This window comes from Melospiza georgiana, chromosome 9, assembly GCF_028018845.1.
Source record: "Melospiza georgiana isolate bMelGeo1 chromosome 9, bMelGeo1.pri, whole genome shotgun sequence".
Lineage (NCBI taxonomy): Eukaryota > Metazoa > Chordata > Aves > Passeriformes > Passerellidae > Melospiza > Melospiza georgiana.
The window spans coordinates 8177542-8205144 of NC_080438.1; the positions used below are offsets into that span (position 1 = coordinate 8177542).

A 27603-nucleotide genomic window follows, 5' to 3' on the forward strand; every position below is an offset into this window, starting at 1 on the left:
GTTGTTTTCCTCATCACCATCCCTCAAAGCTATCAATTCACAGGCAATTCCTGATCCAAGTGATCATGGTTTTACTAACATGAATAGAATAATAAAAATAGCTTAGGAAATAAGCCAACCCATTTTTCTCAAAGGATTATCTGAAAATGCTCATTCAAATTTCCCAAATTAATTTACCTTACCCTAATCCAATCTAAAAATACAGTCACTGCTGGGAGTCGAGGCAGTGGACACCAGAAGATACTAAACAGAGAACAGGTGCATGAGCAACACACCAATTCTGCCAACAAAATCCAAATCCTCTGACAGAACAGCTCTTTAAAAATCAACACACCACACAGACTGCAGCACATCTGCAAAGACCACCCTCAAGCACTTTTCCTTCCTCCTACACAACCCTGACACCTACCCAAGGAATGCCAACAACTGCTTCTGCAGATGGCAGATGTGACCACTAGGGCTGGGTTTTTGGAGGGAAAAGGGATTGAGAAAGTCAGTGTAACAAAAGCCAGTCCCTAAGAGTAGGATTCCTGCAGAACTGGAAGGACATTCAGTGAGACAGGGGCAGCTCTTTCCTAAGCTATCCCACAGCCCTATGGCATATCCAGTGCTTCATGAAACATTAACTCCCTCAAGGGTGATGCCCACCTGAAGAAATTTAGCAACTTCCCTTCTACTTTACCAAACGTCCTTCTGCAGGCCCAAGCCATGACATCTTTCAGCAGCAAAGGGATGAGACCTGTCTGCCTTATTCTTTAAGGCCAACAGCTCTGACAGAACACAGCTCCATTAACTGTCCTGGACATGATCTTGGTCCTTGCTGCTGGAGAAGCACAACCCCTCATGTTTCTGTATGAGCCACCCCTCCCCAGTGCTGTCAGCAGTTCCCAGAGCTGCTCACAGCTCTCCATCCCTTGGCAACTCTGTCCTCTCCCAGCCTGATGTCTGCCTGTGGCAGAAGGTGCTGTACCAGCCCCTGCACTGCTGCTGCTCCTCGGGTGCCTCAGTTTGTGTATCCTGCATTTTCTGATTACTTTCCCCCCAGTTTAAAGGTGACAGCTGATGATGAAGCCATAATTCAGCTCCCTTGTTTAAATCTATAGGTTTAATTCTCAGATTTGGCACGTGACTCACAGAAACAAACCACTGTACATCAGCTGTCACAGCAGATGTGCAGCCGAATCAAGGAGGGGGTTACTTGCCTCCCACCTTCACTTGCTTCCTTCTTAGCTCCCTCTACTTGTTTTTCCTTCTTGGTTCCTTTCACCACTTGGTTTCTTCTTGGTCAAAAAGTCTCCAAGGCTACTCTATGTTTTGAGCTGTCATCTAGTGCAAGCCCTGTGAAACCTGGAGTTGTACATACAATTTTCCATCACATTATGAGTTAAGGATTGTTTTAACTAACCTCACACCAAGGGCACAGGCCCACTGCTCTGTATCTGCCAGCTCTACCTTAGCTGGAGGTGGGTCAGAGGAACCACAGCCTCAGAGGCCATTTCATTATCTCAGGGAAGATTCTAAAACACAACCTCAACATCCCCAAATCCAGTTAATGCTAAACACACAATCTCTGCCTTGCTCCCACTGTCTTTGTGTTCAGGATCTGAGGAAACACCATATGTGAGATGGTATTGAAAAAACCCACCATGTGATCATATAATTAAAGACTTTTGTGCACTCCTCTGTAATTACAAAGCCAAAGAAGAGTGCTGGTGGTGTGCACTCATAACTCTCTTTCAGCTACCCAGACTTCTGCTCATTGAAACTATATAATTCATATATACACACACGTATATATATAAATATATATATATACACAGACTTTTTTTTTACCTTTTTGTTTTCATTTAATTAACACAACTTTGAGGCAGACACCAGGTTTTTTAAAGGAAACCATTTCTCAGGTAGAGGAGATTACAGCCACAGTGCTTGGCAGGAAGGATACCCAGTAAATGCAATTATCTAGCCCACTAAAAAGATGAAATTGAGAAATGAAAGCAGCAGAGGGAACAAGCAGCAGAGAGATTAATTAAAGGAATGGTCAGGAGCAAAACAAAGAATCTGTGCCTTGAAAACATGACTGTTCATATGAAGTCCCCAGGTGGGTGTTTGGATCCAGGCTGCCTCGAACACAGCACAGCCAGCTTGGAAAGGCTCCTTCAACTCCATTTCACTGCTCTGGTTTGAAATTCTCCCTCAGTAAGTTTAAAAAAATCACCAAGCACAAAACACTTAATTCTTTTCAGGTTTTTCAATATCATTAATGAATGTCCCAGTCCCTGCTGACCCTCCCTTCACTCCCATCAGTCTATGTACTCCATGGAACATTCCTCACTTTGGCACAGAACCTGTCAGGGATTATTCAGTTCCAGGAAAAACACCTAACTGACCATTTCTGTGAGCATCCCTCGTGCAGCACTGCAGGCTGTGCCTTTCACAGCGCCTCTAAGCTATCCACCCACCCCAAACCACTCCTGAACAGAGCTGCCCCAAGCATTCCCTGGAAAATAAGTCATTACCACTCCACACCCTCGAAATTACACACCTCCTATTATTGCAAACACAGGATGAGGTGCCTTCAGTTTCCTTGTCAATAAAAAAGCCAATTCCTCTTTCCTTAACAAGCAATGCCATTCTCAATCAGTCAGCTATTAAATGAGATTGTTGCCCCGCAACAAACGACTTGAAATGGATTTTCATACCCTTCCTGGGATAGTAACTTTTGTCTATTAATATTGGGCTATCAAATTTTCCATGCTCATGGGCCTCCAAGAGTGTTTGTAAATCAGCAGCTATTTCATTTTTATTAATTCCAATATGGAAGGGACTGAATAAGTACTCAGAACCAGTAACATCTCCTCACTGTCAGTATTTCTTTAAACCAAGAGGGAAGATCTAATGAAAACTTGATTTACAAAATACAGCACACATTTCCAGATGCAAAAGATACAGAAGTTAATTACATTATTTTACTTACAGACCATCTAGCAGCTCCAAAAGTAACCTATTGGAAAGATTAATATTTTACTCTGGTTACAGATTTTCCATGCCTTCTTCCCTTCCCTTTGGGCAATGCTTTTTAAAAGAAAGCAAAATACTGATGTCTGAAAGAAAAGAGTTTAGTAATGGCTAAAAAACCAACCAATTCCACCCTGTGCATCCCTGGGAGTGTTGTCCAAACCCTCCTGGAGCTCTGGCAGCCTTGGGGGCTGTGACCACTTAACAACAAAATACAGGGGATAACATGCACGCAAATGTAACAACTACAACCATTACACAATTCAGGAGACTTCAGCGGAAAAAACCAACCCATTACACCCCCTTTTTTCCCTCTGAATAGCTCGAGATCATTCATAGAGCCATAACTCCTGGAACAAAGGTGACTGCACGCTCCTTCCCAGCACCACAGAACACAAAGTGCTCTGCACCCGAGCTGCCTGAACAGCCCCTGCAGAGCTCCTGTGACAAGAGCAGAAAGGAAAAACAGAATTTAAAAGCACCCTAACCCTGATCCTTTCTGCCAGAGCCCCCACTCACACAGGTAAGAAGAAAAAGTGCATGGCAGGGCATAATGACACCCCTCAGCAGAAGCCAGGCTTTGTTTCTCACAAGCATATGAGGCAGAAGTCCTAATATTTCCCATTTTGCTCCCATTTGCTCTAGCTCAAGGCAGAGCACTGTCAGTCTTGGGCCTCTGACCAAGGAGAACATGAGACCACTTAGTTGTAATATTTATTTAAAATACCCATGATGGCACAGTGTTTTGGAGAATTACCCACTGAGAAAACACCTTCAATGTTCCTCTGTCCTATAAAGGCACCTCTGGCTGTGTATGCCGACAATACACAAATTGGTTAGGTATCTTTTCTTTGTATTTAACAGCTATTTCTACCAGTAGATATTTCCTACTATAAAATTACAGCCTTAAAAAATTCAGTTTTGTGTTGCTGAAATGAATACACACCCATGCAGCTACACAAGGCTTACCTGGGGAACTGGGAATTATTCCCCAGAGTGAGTCTTTTCTGCCCAAATTCCAGGCTTTGGTTTTTTAGTTCTCCAAATTTGTGGCCCAGTAATAAAACACATGGAAAATGGCTAAAGGAACACTGCAGTAACTGAAAGTAAATGGCATTTTTACCAGGATTTTTCCTTGTTTGCATGTCCAGGTAGGCAATGAATGCCAGAGATCATCTTGAAAAGATTAAGTGAAAAACTAAGTGTGTCTGTACCATAAAATAAACGGATTTCCTTTAGCACCAAGGCTGCCAGAAAACACATCCTGGCTCCTTCCTAGCCAGCTCCAGAGGCGGATGTATGGCCCTATTTATAGCCCACTAATGCAATTGTGAAATGCACACCCCTTGCACTCCATTTCTATGGGCTGGGACTGCACTCTCCATGGGGCTAAGCAGCTTGGAGGAAAGGTCACACTGCCTAGAATAACACCCCATTCTCTCTGCCCACCCTCCAGGGACTGCAGAGACTCAGGGTCCCTGGGAGCCCTCAGGGTGCTCTGATGCTGATGGAGAGCTTGCAAAAGGGGAAAGCTCACATGAAAATAAGCAGCAAGGAAGTGGTGACCTGCCTTGTCAGAATTCAGGACATCCCTCTGGCTGTCCTGGACTGCCAAGATCACTGCCAGGGGGCTCAGAAACCCTGGCACAGAGCCCAGCATGCCTGTGGTTTTGATTATGACCCATGGAGCAAGTTACCAACCTTATATGAAGATCTGCAAGCCACAACAGTTTAAGTAGAATAATAGTGAATTTATCACGGGGTGAAAAATAGATTTTGGGGTTTTCAGAATGGGGGTTCAGGAGGCAAGATGGAGGGATCTGGGCGTGTCCAGCCTTTCTCCTTCTTCTACTTGGCATCCATTTTCTGCTGTGATGTTGGCATTTAGAGATTGGTTTGGAGTAGAAGCTCACTGTCTAACATAGGTGACAGGTATTGGAAAGTTATTGTAAATATTGTATATGTAGTTTTTTATATAAAAAGATAACACTGCCCCAGGGGCAGGCAGAGTGCCTCTGACTGTCCTGCTGAGCGGACCTTGGCAGGTCAGGAGAAAGGATTTTATAGATAAGATACAATAAACAACCTTGAGACCGAGAAGTTAAGAGATCTGACTCCTCCGAGTGCCAGGCTGGGAAAAGAGACTTTCTAATGTATCTTGGCGTGGCTCTGACCAGCTAGAGATCCCGAGACTGCCTGTGATCAATTTCTGCTCCTAAAACAGGGATATCAACTGTTTGCCCACCTTGGCTCATCTTCTGTCTCTGTGCTGTAAATCACCCCTGGAAGTGGTGAGTCCAACTGTGTGTGCATTGCTCCAAACCCAGCACTGCAAAGATCTGGGTAAAACAGCTCCCTTCCACTGAGGAGAATGGCTGTGCAGAATAATTCCTTCATCTAACACCATGACAAGGGGCTGTAAAAACAGTCCAAGAAGATTAACCACCAGAAGAAGGTCACTACAGAGTGTGAGGGCTGTCTAACTAATTTATGGATACCTGTTCTAAGTCCAGCGCTCTTTCAGGTAGGAAAACCTCAGCAATGTTTCCATGGCAAAGATCTTCTATCCATTCAGGAAAGACATCTCTTTTTGGGTCTTTCTGATTATTTTTTTCAAATAGGCACCGAGAAATATCTTCAAACACTGTTACTCTACTGCCTGGACCATTTACAACTAAGTAATTTTACAGCATCCAGATATCTAAAAAGCTGCTCTCCCATCACTTCTGAACTGGTTTTCTTCTCTGCTGGATTGGTGAAAATAGACACTGAAAACTAATGTTGCCAAGAAAGGCAAGGTACCTTCTTGGAGCCCACAGGAACCTTTCTACAGACTTGGATGTCATCCCAAAGAACACCAGATCAGTGTTTCTGCACTTCCAAAGGGGAAAAAATGGGGAAAAGAGTAAGAGAAGGGAGAACTATTTCATTCACCATCATTACACACAGACCACAATTAATGGACATCTGCTGTCAGTCCCGTGTGCACTAAAAGGCCAGAACCAGCCCCTTGAGGGCCCACCTACATCTCCTGCCCATGGATCCAGGAGCTCTGCTTCTGCTGAGACCTGGGCCTCCAGTCCCTGCCAGAGCAGCTCTGCATGCCTCTGGTCCGCCCTCTGGTCCCATCTCCTGGAGGCACCTCAGCCCCACACTGCAGGTATCTTCTCTCCCATCTCTCCTCTCCCTGTCTCAGCCTCATCTCCTGGTGCTCCTCACTGTATTCCCTAGATCTGGTTCATTGCCATGCCTGGGACTGCTCTTTTTGTAACTTTTATATATCTATATTTCTGTGCTGGAGAGGGAGGAAGAGCTTGTTTTTTTACCACTCAGAGCCAACCCATAGTCCAGAGCAGCCTCTTCCCTCTTCTGCAAAAGCAGCACTTTTCCCAAGAGCTATAAAGATGAGCCACTTCTGCACATAAAATGTGAAAATAGTTTTAATTCATGTGGAAAACACTTTTTTTTGCACATATTGATCATGAAAACATAACTAGACAAAACCTGAGGGTGCGGTTTGGTTTTGTTTTGATTTTCTTTAAACTCTGTTGCTTCCTCATAGTAATAAAATAGTAAATTATTGACTTGCCAAGGGTGTTCTCAGAGTTACACAAATACATGATAAATACATCATAAACCTAGATAACACATGCAATTTTGTTACATTTCCCACATGAACACAACCAGGTTGGGTAGGGTTTGGTCCTATTCCTTTCTCTCACTTCCTGAAGCACTTGTTTAGAGCTGCCCCTTGTTTACTTAGATAAGAAGCAGGCTATCAGCAAATTGCTAAACAAGGCAAGGAAAGAGAATCACAGAATGGGTTGGGTTGGAAGGGACCTTAAAGATTATCCTACACCTGCCATGGGCAGGGACACCTTCCACTAGCCCAGCTTGCTCCAAGCCCCATCCAGGCTGCCCTTATGCATTAATCAATCTTTCAATCTCATTACAATACTTTACTGCTGAAGATTTCCTTTCCTAGCCCTCTCAGCTGTTCTGAGATAAACTGCTTTATAAACTACTGTGCTTTGGGTTCAGCTTTATTTAGACAGGTTTAGCAACTGGAGCTGCTCTTAATAACAGAAATCCCACCATGATATTCCCATTTTGTCAGGAAATTCTGACCTGACATGTTCACTCCCCCTTTTGCAAATCACCCAAGAGCTCCATGGAAACATCTGGATTAAGCCTCTCAGACTAATGAACACATTCTAGAACATTTTTTTTCCCCAAATCACATTATCACTTACTTTCTTACAGAAAGAATTATTTCAATAACCTCCTCCTCAACGGAACATCCCATAATTTTTTATAAAGGCACAAATAAAATTAATCTACAGGAGATGTTATATTATTAAAACATATGCTGAAATCAACAATGCTCAAGGCTCTATCATGGCATTTTGTTCTTCATTGGTATTTACATATTACAGTTCTTATGTATTGCCCTGGAAATCAGCTTTGAAGTGGAATGATGAATAAATGAAGATTTATTATTACTATCCTTATTAGAGGGATTTTAAAGTCATTAGAGACCAACAGACATAATAATCATATTATATTCAATCTTCTCTAGAACATCTCCTTTGATAGGCCTGCTAACTCAATTATTTAAATATATATTACAGCAAAATGCAGCATGACTCCCACAGCTTGGGACAGGGTGGAAATTTTTATGTTTTGGTTTCATTTACCAGGATTTGTCCTTAGAGAATTCATGGGTTTTATGATGGGTTTTTTGGTTTTGAACATCAGGATTTCAAATTCAAAGTAAGCACCTGGCTCAATGTGTCTGCTCAGCTAAAATAAAAGGTTAAAAGCTGGGGAAGAAACAAGGTACTGGAGATCAATCTTAACCTACAGTGACTTTTAAAAGTTAAAAAAAGAAATCTTTCAGAAGCCATGATCTCCCAATAGTCAACAGACCTGACTGCAACCAATCCCACCATGAAAGAAGAGAAAGATCCAGAGGTTCTGAGGAAGAGCCAAAGCAGAACTGCACCACTCTGAGAAGCTCAGAAAATTCTCTCCGGATTCAATGTCAGTCAAGTAAAAACTATTAATTGGGAAAGAAAATCCAAGCACTGCTTAACTGGAAAGTGCAATCCTTACTATTGACTTCTCCTGCCTGCAGCTTGTCTGGGGCAGGTGCTAGAGGAAGGAAGGTGAGCTGCTCCCAGTGGGTGCAGTCACACAGTGAGGGGCAGTGTCCTGTCAGCCACATCCCTCAGAGCCCACTGCCTGCCAGGGAAGGCAGCACCAGCACTCTGCTCTTTCCCTTTAATCCTATCAGTGCTGTACAAATCCCTCGGGACTTCCTCCCCTAGTGAAACATCTGAGGCACTGTGGCCATCACAGCCATGAGGCTCATCCCTGCTGCTTCTGCACAGGCACCTGATGTCACCTTGGTCCCCAGGTGCCAACCCTGCCTGTGCTCCCTGTCTGTCCACAGCATGGCTCATGCCCACTGATATTTTCAGGGTGTTACTGACATATCAGCCACCTTCCAACCCCACCTGACTTCTGCTTCCTTTACTTTCCAGCCTCCTAGCCAAGAACTAACCTCTAATTCCCTCTCCATCACCCTCTGGCTCCTCATTTCCCTACCCCTCACCTTGGTTTAGCTCTGCCTATTCATACTGCAGGGGATTTTCAATCCCTACAGGCAGCACAGATACTCTGCTCTGGCCACTGGCTGGGTGAGACACTTCTGTCCCTTCCCAGAAATAAGAAAGGAAGCATCAAGGTGGGCAGGCCCTGGCACAGGGTGCCCAGAGCAGCTGTTGATGCCCCTGGATCCCTGGCAGTGTCCAAGGCCAGGATGGACAGGGCTGGGAGCACCCTAGGGCAGTGGGAGGTGTCCCTGCCCATGGCAGGGGTGGCACTGGATGAGCTGTAAAACTCCAGCTCAACCTCCTCCTGCACCCAGCCCCTCACCTAGAAGCTGTCTTCCAACAGCAAGGGGAAAATGTGACTTCTGTGGTTACCATTCAATGAGTTAAGTCAGACTCCAGCTCTGCTTAGAAGGAATCAGTCATGGACTCAGGTCTTTAGGAATGACAAATCCCACACCTAAACTAAAGCATGGGCCAGGAAATGGTTAAGAGCAGGTAGTACTCCTGACAGTAAAATACAGAAGGATTTACAGCCCTCAAATGGATCCCAGAATACCTAAATGATACTGCTGACACCAGTCCAGCTCTATAAATGGGAGCTTTTTAAAATCCCTTCAATCTTCTTGATCCTCTGACTCCAGAAGCTACTTTAAGTTTTCCTGCGTTGAAGTTATGATCTTTGGCCCACAGCATGTGGTTAAACCACCACCAAAAAAACCAGAAAAAGACTGAGACTCACATTTGGCCAAAAATTGCTCCCTCACTAAGTATAAACTAAAATCTAAACTCAAATTCCTTTGAGCAACTGATAGAATTTTCTGTTTATGACAGCACTTAAAGCCTATTTTAAACAAAAGCAATGTACTGAGCTGACAATTCCAAACCCAGCATCTCCCAGGGATGAGAAAGAGGACTGAACAGCCCTGAAGTTTGTTCAACAACTGCTTTCTCTTCAGGGAACACCTCTGGGAATTCTTACTCTGGGATCCACTGGGAGACCAAGCCAGCTCTCAGAAAGGCTGGAAAAAACACCAGGGAGGTTTGGTGTACTCATTACCAAGGCACTTGTTTTAAGAATAAAAGTACTAAGGCAACTTATTCACAGCTTAACTTTCAGGCAGGTATCCAGGCAGATCTAGAAATTTCATTTCTGAACAGTCTCTCAGATAATTCCTGACATTTTAAAATCTGTATTTAAAGATTTACATCTTTATCTAAAAAAACCTTTGTGTATACTGACAGAACCTGGGGCAAAAAAAAAATCCATGAAGCTGCTTATGATTTTATCTCCTATCACTTTACCTCTCCTGATGCACAGACCTGGATCACAGATCAGTCTTCACAGTGAACCAGATGTTTTCCTCCCACATTCCCAGCTTCCCAGCACCACTAAATCCCTCAGTTTCTAGTTTCACTGCACCTTCAAACCCTGTTTGCTACAGGACTTCAGAACTAATGTTTTATTGCTTTGCAGAAGTGAGGAATTACTTTTCCTACCAAACGGATTTTCAATTTTTAGGAAATGAGTCAATTATGTTGGTACCCAATGGCATATAAATGTATAACAGAGACACATATATAAATACATATATAAATATATATAAATACATATATAAATGCATATATAAATATACTTATATAAATATACATAAATATATATTAATATATATATAAATACATATAAAAATATATATAAATACATATATATATATACCTGAGGGGGTGCAATTTGTTGTCTTTGAGCTATTCCAGGACTTGTGGAGGTAAAGACAGTGTAGTACCATACATCACTTAAAATGGTATTTTTTCACTAAGGATTTCACCTGTTTCAAGTGTCATGGTACCCTCCCCTGGATGGGCCAACTGCTCTGCCATTGTGGCATATTTGAACAGGCATTTTGCTTTGTGTTTGGTGAAAGGTTAAGACTCCCTCCTACACCTTCCAGGATGGTTTTGGTGGACTCGGTGCAGGGACAAAGACAATCCCGCGACACTCACCCCCAAACACATCTCCGTTCTGGTAGTTCTTGCCCTTCTGAGTTTCCTCTTCGTTTTGAACAGTGGACACATGCTTGGCGGAGGCACAGCCCATAGCTTCATTCAGACAGCTCCAGCTGCACCGAACCACAGATCATCTCTAGCGACGCCCGCTCATCCTGGCAGGAGGAATCCACCTCCCCGCGCGGCTCCCACGTGCCTTCCACCTAAACACGGCAGAGAGAGAGGAAAATGTTCACACACAGCACCCTCCACATGGTGAGCATGGTGAGGAGGTAAAACGTGGAGTTTGTGACGAGGAGCACAAGAGCACAGCTTCAGGCTGCCAAAATCATATTCCAAAACAGTTGGTCATGATAAAGGTGCCTCCAGCCTGCCCTGGGACAGAGCAGTTGAACTTAAAGCCTCCTCCAGCCTGATTCCTTAATCCATGGCTTGAAGAAAGTAACATGCAGCTCTGTTTCCCACCCAGCCAGCTATTCTCACAGAACACAGAGGGTTTTGGGAGAGGAGATAAGAAACCATCAATGTCTGCTCCTCCTGCTCCTTTTACCAATCTACCCATCGAGCCAGATTTCTTAAAAGCATTTTACTGATTAAGAGCTGCTAATTGCAAGTGTTGGTACAAAATAACCCCTCTAAATCAATTAAAGATCTTGTGTTCCCAGATGTGAAAGGCGATAGTCAGCTGTATTATCTTTTCTCTACGTGTTCATTATTCTACTCAATCCATAAAACCTCCATCGCTCAAAAAGACAACCAGCCCCATTTTAAGATGGAATAACACTCCCTGAACAGTCCAGATGTCACATAAAACAAAAGGGAAAAGAAAAATCAAATCCAGAACTGTAATGCTTTAGGTTAAAAAGAAATTCAAATTAATGAACTGCTTATTGCTAAACGATTCTGCACTGGAACAAAAGCTACCTCAAAGTTTGGTGAGATGACCTGGTTTGCCTTTCCACCAGCCAAACTTTTCCAAAGAAAGGTCAGAAACTCTCCCTTTTGCCAAGTTTTTCAGCTCAGCTATAGCATAAGATCATACACACCATTTCTTAATTCATTACTTCTGAGAATGTACTTTACAAGGCTCTGGCTCATTTTGCTCCATGCTGACCACAAGATCATGTCTAACATCAGACCAGTACTCTTACCTATGGAGATCTGAGTGAGATGATGTTTAAGGTCCCTTCCAACCCAAAGCATTCTGTGACACAGCAGTATCCATTCCAGCAGAAATGGATAATCCCAAAGGAAAAGGTGACTTTCCTTTCCCTGAGCACTCAGCACTGGGCAGCTCAGTGACACACCAGCACATGGTCTAGGAGGGTTCTGCTCCTGCCTCTGCGGGGATTTTCCTGCCCATTCCCAAAGCCACAGACATGAGGATGGGGCAGCCAGGCTCAGAGTGATTCCATTCATCAGACCATGGCGTTCAGCAAGCAAGGGGAAGGACTCTGGATGCAGAACCACCTCTAACTACTACTCACAGGCAGCTTTCCCCTTCCCTGCACAGAGCAGTGCTTCTCCTCCACTTGGCAAGGGCATTCCAAGTATCTGCTAACCGCTGCTCCCAGCAGCCACCCTTCCCTAGTTTTATTTCAGTACATTCCCCAACATGCTCTGTTTCTTTTTTCTTTCTCTTACACAGGCACACTTGAACCTGAATTTCTCATTGCCCCATCCTTCTCTTCCCCCTAGACAAAGCTAATTACTTGCCCCAAAACACAGGATTTTATAGGATCACAGAAAAGTTGGGGTCGGGAGGGACTTCAAGCTCAACTCATTGCAACCTCTGCCATGGGCAGGGACACCATCCTCTAGCCCAGGCTGCTCCAGGCCCCATCCAACCTGGCCGCGGATCCAGGGGCAGCCAATGTTTTGGGCAACTAACACCAGACATTGTTGCTGTTAGTGGAAGGGAGTGAGCAAACCCCTCTCCAGCTATTTTAAAACCCTATATGGTTACATAACTTCCCCCATCCCAGGAAACCTAGATTTTACAGGAAAAGTCACTATAAAGCCAGGGAAGTCCCTCAGTGTTTGCAGTCCACGGAGGATCACAGCTGACAGTTCATCCTCTCCTGTGTCCAAGTGGCAGCCTGCACTAAGGTCTTCATCTCACTGCTGGGGGAAACAGGGACCCAAAGGGATTTAAAGCATCAGCCAGGCTGTGCTTGGAGATAGGTAAACACAGGGGTATCAGAGATGGAGGAGAAACAGCAGACTGGGAGAGGGAACTGCTTCCTGGACGGGAAATGAAACGGGGACTTATCTTCCCAGAGGACATAAACTGGGTTAAAGACAAGAGCTTTTAATGGACCAGTTGAAACAAATGAGGGGGTAAACATGAGCAACAGAGTCTGGCTGTGTGACTGACCAACTGACTTCTGGTTTAAAATACAACCAGTAGTATTATTCCAGGGAAAAGGGTGTGGCCAGCTATAGGAAAAGGAGCAAGGGAAGGCTTGATGTAACCCTGGAAAGGATGTGGAGGTGAGACCTGGGTAGGAGGCTGTGTGCCCACCACAGCTCAGCCTCTCTGAGCAGCAGAACTGCAGGCACAGAAGTACCTGTTGAATGAATTATGCTCCTGCCATATTCAATTATTTTTCCTGTTTCCTTTTCTGCCTCTCAGCAGGGACCGTTTACAAAAGGGAAAACAGCTGCTTAGTAATAAAACCCAAATGTATTTCACAAAGGAGCAGTGGGCTGGGTTTAGGAAGGAGATTTTTTTATGAAGCTTTATACAGCCAGCATGCAGCACAACAAACTGCATAATACTTAATTATTGATTAGTGCCCAGGATGGTGATGGTCCCAGGACCACTGAGCTGCATGAATAATCAGGAGCAAGGGGATACAGAACAGGAATGCAGAAGGATAAAGCTCTTTGGGGGAGAAAAGGAAAAAATATCCACTGTCAAATCTCTCGTGCAGCATTTTGGTAGCACACATCAACCTCTAAAAATATGGTCATGTTTGAAGGCATACTGTGATTAAAGGAAACAGATGGGGATACAAGAACTGGAAGTTTCACCTTTTACATGAAAGAACAGCAATCACAGCAGCACCTGAAAAAGCCATTCAATTAATAGTTGGGTTATGGAGGCAAACTTCTCCTGGTGCCAATAAACTGAGCTGAGAAAGCTACTGAAAAATGACATCCAAGGTGAGTCTAACACCCAGTTCCAGGCATGTTCCTTGGACTGCTGTTAACACAGTGCTGTGAGACACAGGTAACTTAACACAACACAGGGATAGTAAAGGATTTAATACCAAGAACAGAGTGGGAGGAAAGCAGCATTAATTTCACAGGGGATGAAATCCACAGTACAGGGCAGCAGGATGGTCTCCAGCCTTGGGAAACCTCCCCTGCCTGAGGACCAGAGCCCTCAGGAATGAGGTGTGTGAATCACTCAGAAGTGAGGTGCTGGTCCTCACTCAGTGGGATGGCTGGCAAAGCCTTGGGGATGTGAAACACAGCACTTCACAGGGCACCAGAACAACACATCCGCTCCTCCTCCTCCTCCCCCACTTCTGCACAAATGTAATCTTCCCTTTTGTCTTCCAGAGCATTTTGGGGGCACACAGATTTTCAGAAGCCAAAAATAAAAAGAAGAAGAAAACCTCAAACCACTTGCAGTTCATGTTCACCACCCACCATCACTAATTATCAAGATTTGAGAGGCAATTTGCAGGCTCCAATCTGCAAAACGCTGGTGAGAAAAATCTCTCAGGCAGATCAAAAGGGTCTACACCACCCCCAAATGAAATGCAGCAGGTTGAGGATTAACATCTTACACGTGGGTCAGAAGAAGACTAGAGGCACTCTCAGATGCTTGCTTTGTACCCCAGGTTTCTTCTGAGCTAAAAATGGGGGAGCTCAACTCTTAGAATAGAGAATACCTTTGGAAACCTTCAGCAATTCCTTTTTTCTTTCTTCTGAGCAATGTCTATGATGTGTTTTTTTCTTTTATCCACTCTTTCAGCACTTCATTAATCCACTCAATACGCCCTCACCTCTTATTTCTGATGGTCAAAGGCTGCATCCTTGACAAAACACATTTTGCTTCCGCAAACACTTCATACAAATGGAGGACTTCCAATGTTTTACAACAAATGCATGTTAATTCTTCTATTACAACAGGTGTATTTGTTTTCATCTTTATTGCATTGAGATAACTGCTCTTGCATCATCTTCAGGCTGCAGATACATCCACAAGTTTCTTTCCGTGCTGACCACACAGGAAATCAGGTTAAAATTTCACAGCGCTCAAGAGATCAAAGCAACAATGCAACCATGAAAAACCCCCAAGCTACAAAAGCCACCCTTGGCTTTTCCTATGAAACAACCTGTTCCAGGCAGAACTTGAGGATTTCACTTACTGCAGAACTTGAGGATTTCATATAAGAAATAGGCCTGTTTGATTTCCATTTCATTTTTTTCCCCCAAGAAAGCAGAAATGAATTCTGAATTTGTCCTGCACAAGAGGTACTGGTAGTTAGCACCTGGGACTTCTCCACTGCAACATCCCTCTTCCTCAGCTACCTTCCACCACAAAAGTTGGCTTTTTGGGTTTTATTCAGCAGCCAAAAGGCATTTTTTGAGCTAAAAAGATATTTTGTCTTTGAAGTGCACCAATTGCCTAAGGAGGGAAGGAAAAAAAAATATTAAAAAAAACATTCATCTTTCTCCTTCTTCAAATTATTCAAATTGTCATGAATAGGGCAGTTATATTGAAAATTAACCCACTGACTTGCTAAATAAGCAGTTCTAAATGAACAGCAGAATGAGTGGTGCAAACATTCTAGAGAACACCTTCCAGTGGCACGAGGGGGAAAAGAAAAGTCCAAGTGAGTGGTGACTTCTGCTCCTTGGGAGCCATGGACAGAACGTGCTGCCCTCAGCCACTGGTACAAACAGCCAGGAAATGAAGCATTTTCTGCCCTTCTCTGAAAGGTTTGCCCCTGTGATGCTCAAGTCCTGTGTTTATTGCAATTTCAGTAAAATTTGCTGATCTTATTTTCTTTTGCTTGCAATCAGGATTTCTGCTGATCCAGTACATGGGGTTTTGATATATTAAAGCAACAAGTGATTTCCAAATAGAAAAGCTTTCAACAGCATCTTGATACTTCCTGGGAGCATCTTCTCCTTGCTCAGACTCTTAAGGAGAAACACCACCAGTAAAGCCATGGAAAAAGATTTCAAACATCACAGAGTAAAATACAAATATGGAAGGGAAAGGGAATTGCATTGCAATCATCCTCTCCATTCACACAGGGTGGAGTTAAAGTAAAATCGGTGTGAAATGCCCAGCAGCACATGAGATGTCAGTCAGATAACTTACCATTTTTCGAAAGACAATTAATTACATTTTGTTCTGAATTTCTTTTAGCCTGAAATACTTTAGGAGTAGTGATACAAAGATTACCACCACCGTTACAGAATGCAGTCCTAATATTTAATAACTTTCCCCCCTCTATGAGCATTAATAGACAAAATTTTGAAGATAGATGAGATTTAATTGGCTGTCAACACTGTAGAATATTTTATTCTTTTTTATTCTTATTCTATTTTATTCTCAAACTAAACATTTGAGAATACCTTATTCTTAATTATTCTTATTCTATTTTGTTCTCAAACTAAATATTTGTTTTTGTTGCACACGGAGATGGCCTGTTTCAGAGGAGAAACCAAACTTTTCAAACATATTTCAACTGCACAACCTCTTCCAAACCAGTTGCAGTTCCAGAGCTTGCCTTTAACAAAGATGCAGGCACTACTCAACCAGATTTCCAAAGAACAGGACATTTACCCTCATTTCAGGACATTTACCCTCAATATTTTCAGAAATAAACAGGAACTTTTCATAAAAAATAAGACTATATGACAATATGCAGAAAACACCTAAACATTTCCTGCTTCTACAGCAGAGATGGTTGTTAGACGGACATGACAGAGATGTTCACAGAATCATGGAATAGATTGGATTGGAAGGGACCCATACCATCCTACCCCTGCCATGACAGACATCTTCCACAATTCCAGTTTGCTCCAAGCCCTGTCCAGCCTGGCCTTGGGCACATCCAGGGGCAGCCACAGCTTCTCTGCGCACCCTGTGCCAGCGCCTGCCCACCCTCACAGGGAGGAACTTTTTCCCAATATCCCATCTAACCCTCACTAAAAATGACTACAGTCAACACCAGATAACTAAAAACCCACCAGCAACCACCATGAGGGATCTGATTAAAAGCAACAAGACCTGTCCCCTGACTTTGGGTGGCTCGAGGTCACTTCCTGAACCTCCAGTGTCATGAAACAAAGCCTGTTTTGTGATTTATTTCCAAAGGGATTTTGAAAATGCAGTGCTGGTGGTGGCACCCTGGGCTGATGTGATGTGACACTAGGCAGGACTGCAGAAAAGCCGGGTTCCATTTTCAGTAAATGACTTTCTTGTGTATCTAAGAATAATCTCAGCATTTACCGTAATGGGAAGGTAGCTCAAGCACCTCTAAAGTATAAAAAAAGCAAGCAATAAGCTCTCCCATTTAATTTTATTTCTGTCTTCATGGTTTAAGAGGTTTAAGATGCTTTACTGAGCAGGACACAGTAAAAGGCCCTGAGGTACAGGAACAGAGATTTATACAATATTTAATACGCTCCAAGCACAGGTCTGGGCATCATCTCCCTCTTGAAGACTCACTCCCCTTGCTCTGCCTTAATAAAATAATTTAAAGATGCAGCCATTACATCCAGGCAGTCACCACCATCATGTCAAACCACACTAAAATAATTGATGTAGAGTCTGCAGTCACTTCATCAACAAGACCCTGCTGCTTTGGAGGAAAACCTTGAGGGATAATTACCACACTCTAAAAACAGCCTTGTTCTCCTGAATTCCTCTCATCTTCCCACCAGGGCTGAGGGATCAGTCTCCAAATGTCAACACTGACTCTGGCCTGGAGCTGAGCTCTTTTAAGGACTGCTCCTCTCCCATAAAAAGCAGTGGCTTAACAAGTCTCTCCTAAAAATGTGAAGCACATACTTCTTCATTTCAACAGGAAAAGCATCAAGGACTTAATACCACCCAGTAGTGTGGTAGCAAAGACCTGGAATTTTAAGACTTGAATGTCTGATTTTCATTTCTTGTTCTTTCACACTTTGATTTCCTTCCCAAACTACTTCTTAATCTTTCCTGTGTGCCACCATGAAGGTAGAAATAACCACACTGAGATGGGTCCTAATGCAATTATCTATAACTGCACATTGGCAGGGTCTCACCTCCCTTTAGACCCACTGATTTATCATAACTGCTTTACAACGAAAAGCCCCACCAGCTGACTGGTTACCCCCTAGAAAATTCTTTAAAATATCCACAAATGTGATGACAGACCCTGGCATCTCCAGCTCCATCAATGAATGATGAATTCATAAACAGCAGCAAGTCACCTCTCTGTTTGAAAATCCAGCACAGAATTACCCCACCTCACAAAACTCCTTTGACTCTGCCTTGAATATACACTCTCCAGTTATGCTGTGAGCTTCCAGCTTCCACATGGAGACCTTTCCTTGCATGCTGGTACAATATATCCAGGCCCAATTGCTGGCCACAGAGGAAGAGGAAAGCAGCTGCAGCTGGAGGGGGCTGGCTGGATGTCCCTGGATGTGTCTGCACCCACACAGAGCGCACAACCCACCCCCAGATCACTTCCAAGGCATTTTTCATCCCAACAGCTACAGCAGGAGCTACTTTATGTGCCACTGAGGATAAACACAACACAGGACAACTGAAGGGGCTGAGATGCTGGGGACCTGCTGCCAATGTGTCAGCAAGGAAACATTTGCCATATGCACGTCTGCTACTGCTGCTGCTGTGCAATTAGGGGATGGAACAGCTTCAAGGGGCCTCCTCTTCTGGCAGATGAGCTAGAGAAATAAGAAATCTTTCTTCACTAACCTGATAACACTTAAATGACTGAATAAGTGCAGAGATGCTGCTCAAAACCACAGGAGGTGACTCATCCAGGCTGCTGAGAGCAATCCCAGCACAGGCACCCATTCCCTGCACGTCTGCCTCCTCCATGGCTCAACCAGCAGCTGCAATCTTGCTAAAAATCAGCAGGTAAAACTCAGGATAAGAGCTAACAAAGCAGCTCACTTCACTCTTAGCGCGTCTGAACAAATGCATAGTATTTCTCCTGGGTTTTTTTTTATTGGTTTTTTTTTAATGATTTCCTAGCTGTAGTCCCGTGGAAATGGCACAAACAGGAATGAAAGGGATGCACAGAACAATCTGCACTCCCAAAATGACACTACTGACTGCTCCCTCCTGCTTTGCAGGATAACTCCTCAGCATCAAGGAGAACACAGGAGTTTTGGTGCTGAAGGACACAGTGTCTGAATGTTTGTGCTGGCTTGGTTTGATCCAAGAGCCCTATGCCATATGCTACTCAATCTCATACCCTATCCCACAGGTTATCCCTGAGAATCCCCAGCTGGGAGGGGAGCTGAGAAAGCTGCTCTGACAGCAGCAGAGCTTCAGAAACCTCCAGCCCAGAACAGGGAGCTGGAAAAACACAGGCGAGAGAGGAACCAGGTTCTGCTCCTGTAAAACCTGTTGGGATCCATTCCCTATTTTCATCCCACCCCTCCATGCAGTACCAGGCACAGGAGCTTCTGGACATCCCTGATGGAGAACAAACATTTCCTTCAACACAGATTTAGGAGTTTACTCCAGTCCCAGCTTTCTCCTTTTTTTCTTTCTTTTCTTTTTAAAAAAATCTTAGGACATCATCAGTTACAGTTGCATGGTGAGATGCTGAATGGATACATCCATAACCAAGCCTACATGTTCACAAAATAATATCTAAACCATGTTTCAGCCTATGACAAAAATAAATGAGCAGCAGACTAGCCAAACCAATTGCAGTATTTTCAGTTCATGTTAACACAGTGATAACTCAAACACAACCAGGCAGGGCAGAACTGGATCAATGGCACAGGAGCAGGGAGGGCTGCAGATCTCTCCTCCCACTGATGACAAGGAGCAGCCAAGAGAGCAACAGCCCTCACAAGGATTTAAAACACAGAAACCAGCTTCTGTCTCTTTTTAACCAGCTACGTCTTATTCCAGTTGGTAACATCCTGTTTCTGTATTTTGACTTAAGGTTACATTTCCTAAAAGTGATAATTTTATGTGTATAGGGAGCTGGGCCCTCTTCTGCATTTCATACACCTGCATAGTGCTCTTCAGCTTTGAGCCAGAGTTTAAGCACCTATTTAAACTCAAAAACCACCATTTAAAACCAACTGTGTATGAAGCACAACTTTCTGATTGACGGTGTAAACCTTTCCTGGATACCATTTGAATTTATTAAAACCAAGTACCATGCAGAATAGTAATGATGAAGCAACTTTTGGCACAAAAAAGGTTTAAGAAGCATCTTTTTGGAAAGGTCTGTAAGGTATTGGTTAGATATTGAGTTAGATTCTGCTCCAATGCATGCAAACACCATGCCAGGGCTTCCTGCATGCACAGCATGGATGCAGGGACTGCACAAGGCATTAAATAATGTAAGTCATCACTGCAAAGTGTGTGTGTGCCTTCACATCTGCGCAGGAACAGTGAGGGGTATAAACTTATCTGTGCTGTTGACCACCAAAAACCGAATCTGGAACTGACCTGGCAAGCAGGAACCACCCAACACTATTTTGGGTCCTGCTTCCAACTCCCTTTAGGCAGCACACAGAGAGTAATTGAGGAAGGAGCAGGGGATCCCATGTCAGTCCAGCTTCTGGATGCAGGGAGATGAAGTGCTGGCTGGTGTCCTGTGAAAGGTCTATCCCTGAGCAGGGGCAGGCTGGAGGAAACAACCCTGAAAGCACAGGACAAATGGAGCGTTCTCCCACGCCCCCTCACAGCCACACTGTGGCCAGACCACAGTGGCATTTTCCTGCCAAATCAACACATGAATAGAAGGGGGGGGAAGAGCCCAGCTGGAAAGAGCCTCAGAGCAGTCAAAGCAAGGAGAAAACTCATACAGAGCAGGGAAAAAATACAAATTCTGCTCAGCTGTAAGAGCGGAGAAAAAATGTATAATAAATAACTGAAAAGGCTTCCAAAGACCATTGAATACAATCAGTAGGAATTGAAATGTAATAGGATTTTTTTAAGAATTGTAGTGTCAGAACAATACAAATGGCTACAGGATCATAATTCATGTGGAAAACCCAGGTCAAAATAGGCCAGAGCAGGCATCCAAACACGCCAAAGCTCTGCAGATGCTCCTGCAGTTTTCTCATGAAGAGAAAACTGATGGGGGGAAGAGTCAATGCAACTGTTCAATTTGTGACAGTGGAACAAAATAATACAAGGCCCCTGAAGAAATCAGAAATATGGATTGCAAAAGACTGAGGCAACTTTGAAAAGCAAGGACAATGTGAGTGCACAGTCTGTTTGGCTTGAGGAGGGACAGAGCAGGGACTGGCTCTGAGAGTGTAAATGCATCCCCCAGGCTGGCCACACTGGGACCCTCACTCACACCTGAGAGCAGAGGACACATCCACAGGCCAGGGAAAATTTCCCCCACCATACTGCTTTCATCATCTTGAGAACAACACTGTCTCAAAAGTATTCCCCAAGTTCTTCCACTGTACTCCAAGCAGATCTCCTTTTTTGTGGGGATCAACTGAGCTTGGTGATCAACTGAGCTCCTCTAGGAGTTGAGTCCTTCTCCTTCTGCCCACAAGGATTCTCCTTACAATTACTTCATTATTCAAATGTTCAAATACTGCTCCTTTTCCAATTCAATTAGCTATTCTATAGTGTCAGTTATTACATAATGTCACAGGGTAAGGGGCCAAGGAACATGTACGTCTGTGAACTACCCACACAGCCATAAAGAATTCACCTTCAACAGCCTTCAAACCTTATGGACTTTGGCCTGCTGATTATTTGGGCAGAAAACCATCACATTTCAAAGGTGCTTACACTCAAGTGTCCAAGGCCAGGCTGGATGGGGTTCTGACCAACCTGGTCTAGTGGAAGGTGTCCCTGCACATGGCAGGGCATGGAATGAGATGAGCTTTAACGTCCTTTCCAATACAAACTGTTCTGGGATTTTGTGATTCAGCAGCATAGCATCAGCTCAGTATTTTTGAAAGCCTCTCAAAAAGGTTGTCAAGGTTTTATAATCTTCCCCAGGGACTTGTCTCTGAAGGTTTTTTTAACCCTGTCACGTTTTTTAATTTGCGAAGTGATGCAGTGTTGCCTAAATTCCGTTTATATTTTGTTCATTATTTTGTTGTTATTTCCCACCCTGTGTCTAGCAAGGACTAACTGCAGTAACCCAAGGTCTCCATGTCCAGCTCTGCAGGTCCAGCAGGACCATTGCACTGTCCAGGGCCTGTGATTCCCCATGACAGAGACACTTGGACACAGCTGCATCCCCTGTTAAAAGGCAGCCAGCCACCCAGCAGCTGGAAACTGTCGAGCTCAAAGGACCCTTCACTCCCACATTTAGCTTTCTGCACATGAAAATAGCAGCTGCTTTCCTGAGAGTCAATTCTGCAATCCCTTTATGGGCTTTCTCTCTCTCTTTTAGGGTCAAGTGTGAGGAGGATTCCTTTTTAAAATTAGAAAAAGAGATAAGTTTATGAAGGCTGAATCAGGCTGGCTCTCTTAGATACACTTTTATCATGTTAGGAAAGCAGTACTGAGACTAAATTCCAAAAACATTGAATTGGATATTAAAAAGAAGAAGGAGGGGGAAAAAAGGAAAATGGGAGAGCCAATAGTGCAATGTGCAAGGTCCTGCAGACTGAGCACCTCCCTCCCAAACCCATGCTGGGATGGTCATGGCTGTGCAAGGAGCCTGGAGCTGGAAGCTGATTCAATGTTATTTGCAAGAAAAACCATTTAACTGAGTCCAGTTCCCTGGAACAGCCTTTAACTCAAAACAACACAACTGTAAATGCTGGTGTCATTTATAGCACCTGTAAATCACCCACTGCCAGACAAGCGATAAAGCCAGGCTCAGGAAAACCAGCGTCCAGAGCAATATACACCAAAACACCACAAATCCTTCTCACTATTACTGTATTTTTCCATCCCCGTGTCATAAGCAAATTCTGTGCAACTGAATTATAATACTGTAGCTGAGCACTTCCCAATGATATTTTAAACAGACTATTTAAAGGTGCCTTTATCCCACTGCAAAACACATCCTCAAGACAGCAACAGCAGAGAAGCATCCGCCCCAGAAATAATAACTGGATTCTTCTCTCCTGACTTTGTTTCTCTTCAGTTGCATGCTTTATAACTAAAAATCACATGACAGAGAGCCACTATTTTCTCATCTCCAGTGAATCATTTAATACATATGCTCATAAAAAACCCTTACTGCATCCAGGTGAAGTTGACATTCTCAAAACTCCAAAGACTAAATCCAGAATGTCACTGTGAGAGCTTGAAGCTAAAAAACAGCAAGGATAGAAACATTGTCTCTGGTTCATCAAGAACAACCAGTTTCTGTTCAAGGCCAGGCTGGACAGGGCTTGGAACAACTTGGGCTAGAGAAAGATGTCCCTCCCATGGCAGTGGGTAGAATGAGATGGGATCCCTCCCAACTCAAAATATTCTAGGATTCTATGACAGGTTTTAAAAGATGCTGAAATAAAAACTAAAAATTCTGTTTTCCTTTTTTTTTCTTACTTCCCCATCGCTTAAAGAGAAACAAAGTCTAAGTGCTCAGGTTTACAAAAAATACTGTTTAAAACCAAAAATAAAAAAAAAACCAAACTCAGGACATTCTGCCCAGAAATCATTTCACTTTGCTTTCTGATAGGCAGATTTCTGTAATTCACCACTCCCTCATCTCCTTTGCTGTGTGGTAACACCCGAGCCCTTCCTATTTATGACAGCACCACCACCACCCCTGGAAGGGCTTTTCAACACAGCCAGACCCAGGGCTTGGCTGGAACCTGCCACAGGAGCTCACAAGGAATCCAAGCAGCAAGAGAAGCAGTTATGATAAGAAATCAGCTTTGTGCTGCACCAGTATCATCCTGCCCCCTCCCAGTGGGATGATGGAAGTGACTGCTTACTGAGATGGAAGAGACCCTCTAAAGTCCACCAAAACACCAGGGAAGGAGAGAAATGCCATGGGAAGAAGGGAAGAAGTTGCTTAGCAACTCTCTTATTCTGGCAGCCAGTTGGATGAAAGAAGTCGAAAAGATAAAGGAATTAAACATAGAAACTTTGTTTCCTCCAAGGCCCTCAGCTGACCTGAGTCACATTACTCAGATGGTTTTTGATGGGCTAAATCAGCCTGTGCCAGTTGTGGATACAGGGCAAAAATAACAGGAATCAGCAGCTACCCAGTGAAGAAATAAAGCAGCAGAAACCTTGGAAAGGCAGACTTGATCAGCATCAGGATCTACACAAAGCAGCCACTTGGATTTCCATACCCAAATGCCAACAGCTTCCTCCCAAGCAGCCCAGAAAGTGAGTTTCTGAGCAAGCACCAGAGATCAAACTTTAAATACAGCCAAGATGCCAAACCAGGATGGGGCATTTGCCAGCCAGCACCAGCTGGAACGGAGGCTGTAACCTCAACAGCTCAGTTAATCCTCTTTCTTTAGTCCATGAAAATATCTCGTAGAGGCCTCTGCATTCCAAGAACAAATGATAATTTAAGTTAAAATGTGGCAGGAGGAATGATGTGGGTGCCCACAGATCCCAGGGCTCAAAGCTGGGCTTTCCATCAGCTTCAGCCTGCCCAACACACAGATCCCCCAGCTGAGATCCAACAGAACTTGATGCAAATGAGTGTTTCTGTAGCTACAGCGGTTTAAAAAGAAAAATAAAAGTATTGATTTTTGCTATTATTTGACACAGAAGATCAATCTGCATGTGACTAGTACATTTCAGTCTATAATAAAACTGATAAAAGTGTAATGGAACATTAATCTTAATTTAGGGTTGTTTAAGTGCCTTATGAGGGGGGAGGAGGGAAGGATCTGATTTTATATAAGCCAAAGTACAGCCTCAGAGAGGGACATAAACAGATTTTTATCAGTGTATAAAAACCAAGACAGGTATTTCAGAGCACAGCAGACTTATTCATAAGGAGACGAGTAGGTAATCCAATTTTACATTATAAAATCCCAAACTTTTGTATTTTTACCATGGCACTTAGCTTTCCTTAATGGTTTTAGAGTGAAAAGCCAGCCCAGGCTGGCAATTTCCCCCTGAGCCCCCAGCACTTCTTTCTCTCCCTGCAAGCTGCCACACACCCTCACAGAATACCAATGACATGGGATGGGACAACTGGGAACCAAACCAGGGGCTCCAGAACAGGCAGTACAGTGCAGCAATAAAATCCATTTATTTTAGCAAACCAAACTAAAAACATGAGGTAAATACACTGCCCTGGGCCCTTCTCACTGCACAGGGAGGAGTTAAAGGGTGCATCAAGGCAGAGCTTGAGGTGCATGCTGTGCCCTGACACTTCCCTGCTTGATTGGCTGATATAAAGCCATAAATGACTGATTTTACCCACAATTTACCTGGAAAAATATTCCATTTCCCATCCAAGCCAGCTAGTGTGGGAAACACTCTGGAAAAAAAATATAGATTGATCAGCCTTACAAATTGTTTGAAATCAGAGTTAAATAATGATAGTGTTTGAAAGCAACTAGAGGAAGATGTTAAACCAAGAAATGTTAAGCTTTAGTCAGAGAAGTCAGTGTGCTTGGTTTTTTGGAATAAAGAAAATGTCATGTTACTCGAACATTCAAAAGCCGGGGACAGGGACTAGAAGGAGCTTTATTGGAGACATCTGGCTTGGAAGGAACCCCAGAATGTTACCTGGCCTGCCAGAGGGAATAGAAGAGAGACATCTTCACCCTCAAGAGGCTTCACTGAATGTCAGTATAAGTGAGGAACTCCTCTGGGAACACTCCAGAGCCTGACCTGGGCCTGGTGAGTGGCCCTACCACCTCCCTAGTCCTCATTAATCCCACTCCAATCAACTTCAGTGACAAAAAACCACCCCAAAACTCCAGAGCAGCATTCATCCTTGAATACAGATATGGGCTAAAACACATTTCCTGCAAGGAGTGGCCAAGGAACAGCTGAATATCATGGGTGGTGCTAAACTGCAAATTCATCCAGACTAGAGAAACTGGCAAAATCCCAAGGGGCCAGAGAACAGCCAGACAATTAAACTGCCTGAACTTGAAATAAACTTATCTTGACAAGCACAAGGTAACACAGATTAGAAGGAATAATGTACAACTGTGATGAGGGTGTTACTGTAGACAACTAATTACAATGTTTCATTGGGATTCAGAAAACGCAGTGAAAAACTGATAAAAAACAGCACAAAGCTAGATCAGCACTGTGGTATTTTGTTTTTTGCCTTCATTTCACTATTTACCACAGGATATTCTGAATACTGAGTTAAAATACTTTTTAAAAACTACAGCAAAACATGTGTACTGATTTGTGTAACAAGAAGAGCTGTAACAGACACATTTTATTTTGGTGATCAGGATTACATCTCACAATCATCCCCACACTGACTTTGTTTATGCACATCAACAGTCAACTGGTCTCACCAGCAGAAGGCTTCACCCCGATAGACTGTAATTCAGTAGATCTCTCACAAATTCTAAAAAGCCCTCTTGAAGGCACAGCACCATTTCACAGCAAGTTCTAGTCAGGAAAACACTCTGGAGAGGCGTCATGATGTGGCATCAGAACACACCAGGCACTTCTTGCAGACTATGCCTGTCTCAAACAATCTCTGGTGAGAGCCCCACGAGCCCCTCACTGCTGGGACTCTTTCAGCAGACCCATGAGCTGCAGCTCCTATTCCCTAATTTCCACCAGCCAGGGGATGTTGTTTACCCAGATTAAATTTTCATGCTCAGCATGAGAGACTCCACATGCAGCCCTCAGTGCCTTCCCTAAGAGGGAGGCATTTGTATTCCAGAGCAGCATCACAGGCAGCTCATGCTCCCAGACAGCTCCTTGCCAACAGCCCTTCATTGAGCCTTCAGCTCAGCCCTGAGCATCCCATTCCATCAGCTGCCCTGTCAATGGATGTTTCCCTCCCTGGAAAGAAGCACAGTATTTTGTACGAGGAGGCTCAGTCAAAATAGCAGAGAAGGAGAGCTGAAAAACAATCCTGGCTGGCACATTTCCTCCCACTTCCCCAGACTGAGGGCAATGCACTCTTCCCACTTGGATCATTTCCTGTTGGTCCCACACACCCAATCCGTACATTCTCACTCGTCTCACACTAAGAGTTACTTGAATTTCCTTTTTTCAAAGAGTATTTTTGTCACAGTGCAGCTGGGGCTGCCATAATATATTTTGGACTGCTTTTTTACCTCTGGAGTAAAACCCTACATGAACTTTTTTTTTCCCCCTCTCTCCTTAGATATTTTATGAAACTTCATTAGATGTTTCAAACAAATTGCTGCTGGCTACAGAGCAAAGCCCAGCCACCTTCAGCTCCTCTGGATATCCTCTTGGTTCAGAGAGCAAAATTTGTATCTTCCAACTCCCCAAGGTAAAAGAGCAAATCTAGGACAAGTCATGAATGAGCAAGTGAGCAGCAGCTGAGGGTACCTCTGAATAGGTGTTCCTGTTCTCCCCTACATCTTCCCCTCTGGCATGAAAATGTCACAAAGGTGTAGCTGCCCATATAGATATATATAAAAAGTATGTGTACACACACACACACATATATAAATATATGTGTGTATATCCTATAAAGGCAAACAAAGCATCTGGAAGGCACCAATACACACATCTTTGCACTTCAAAATCAGGATTCCTAAAAATGCCAGTCCTTACTTCCTCCTCCTCCTCCCCCCGTGGTGCCAGGCTCTCTCAGCTCGAACAGATTTAAGAGCACTTTGTGTCAGAGCTTCTGCCAACTGGTATCCAGGACAG

General features: G+C 43.7%; 1 protein-coding gene across 1 annotated transcript in view; it reads right to left on the reverse strand.

Annotated features, from left to right (window-relative positions):
* The window catches only part of C9H1orf21 (chromosome 9 C1orf21 homolog), a 101839-nt gene that overhangs the window by 47684 nt on the left and 26552 nt on the right, over window positions 1–27603 (reverse strand). Inside the window, exon 2 of the mRNA XM_058030628.1 lies at window positions 10635–10840. Coding sequence (XP_057886611.1) covers window positions 10635–10728 — 94 coding nt within the window. The 5' untranslated portion in view covers window positions 10729–10840. The remainder of the gene's footprint in view (window positions 1–10634; window positions 10841–27603) is intronic.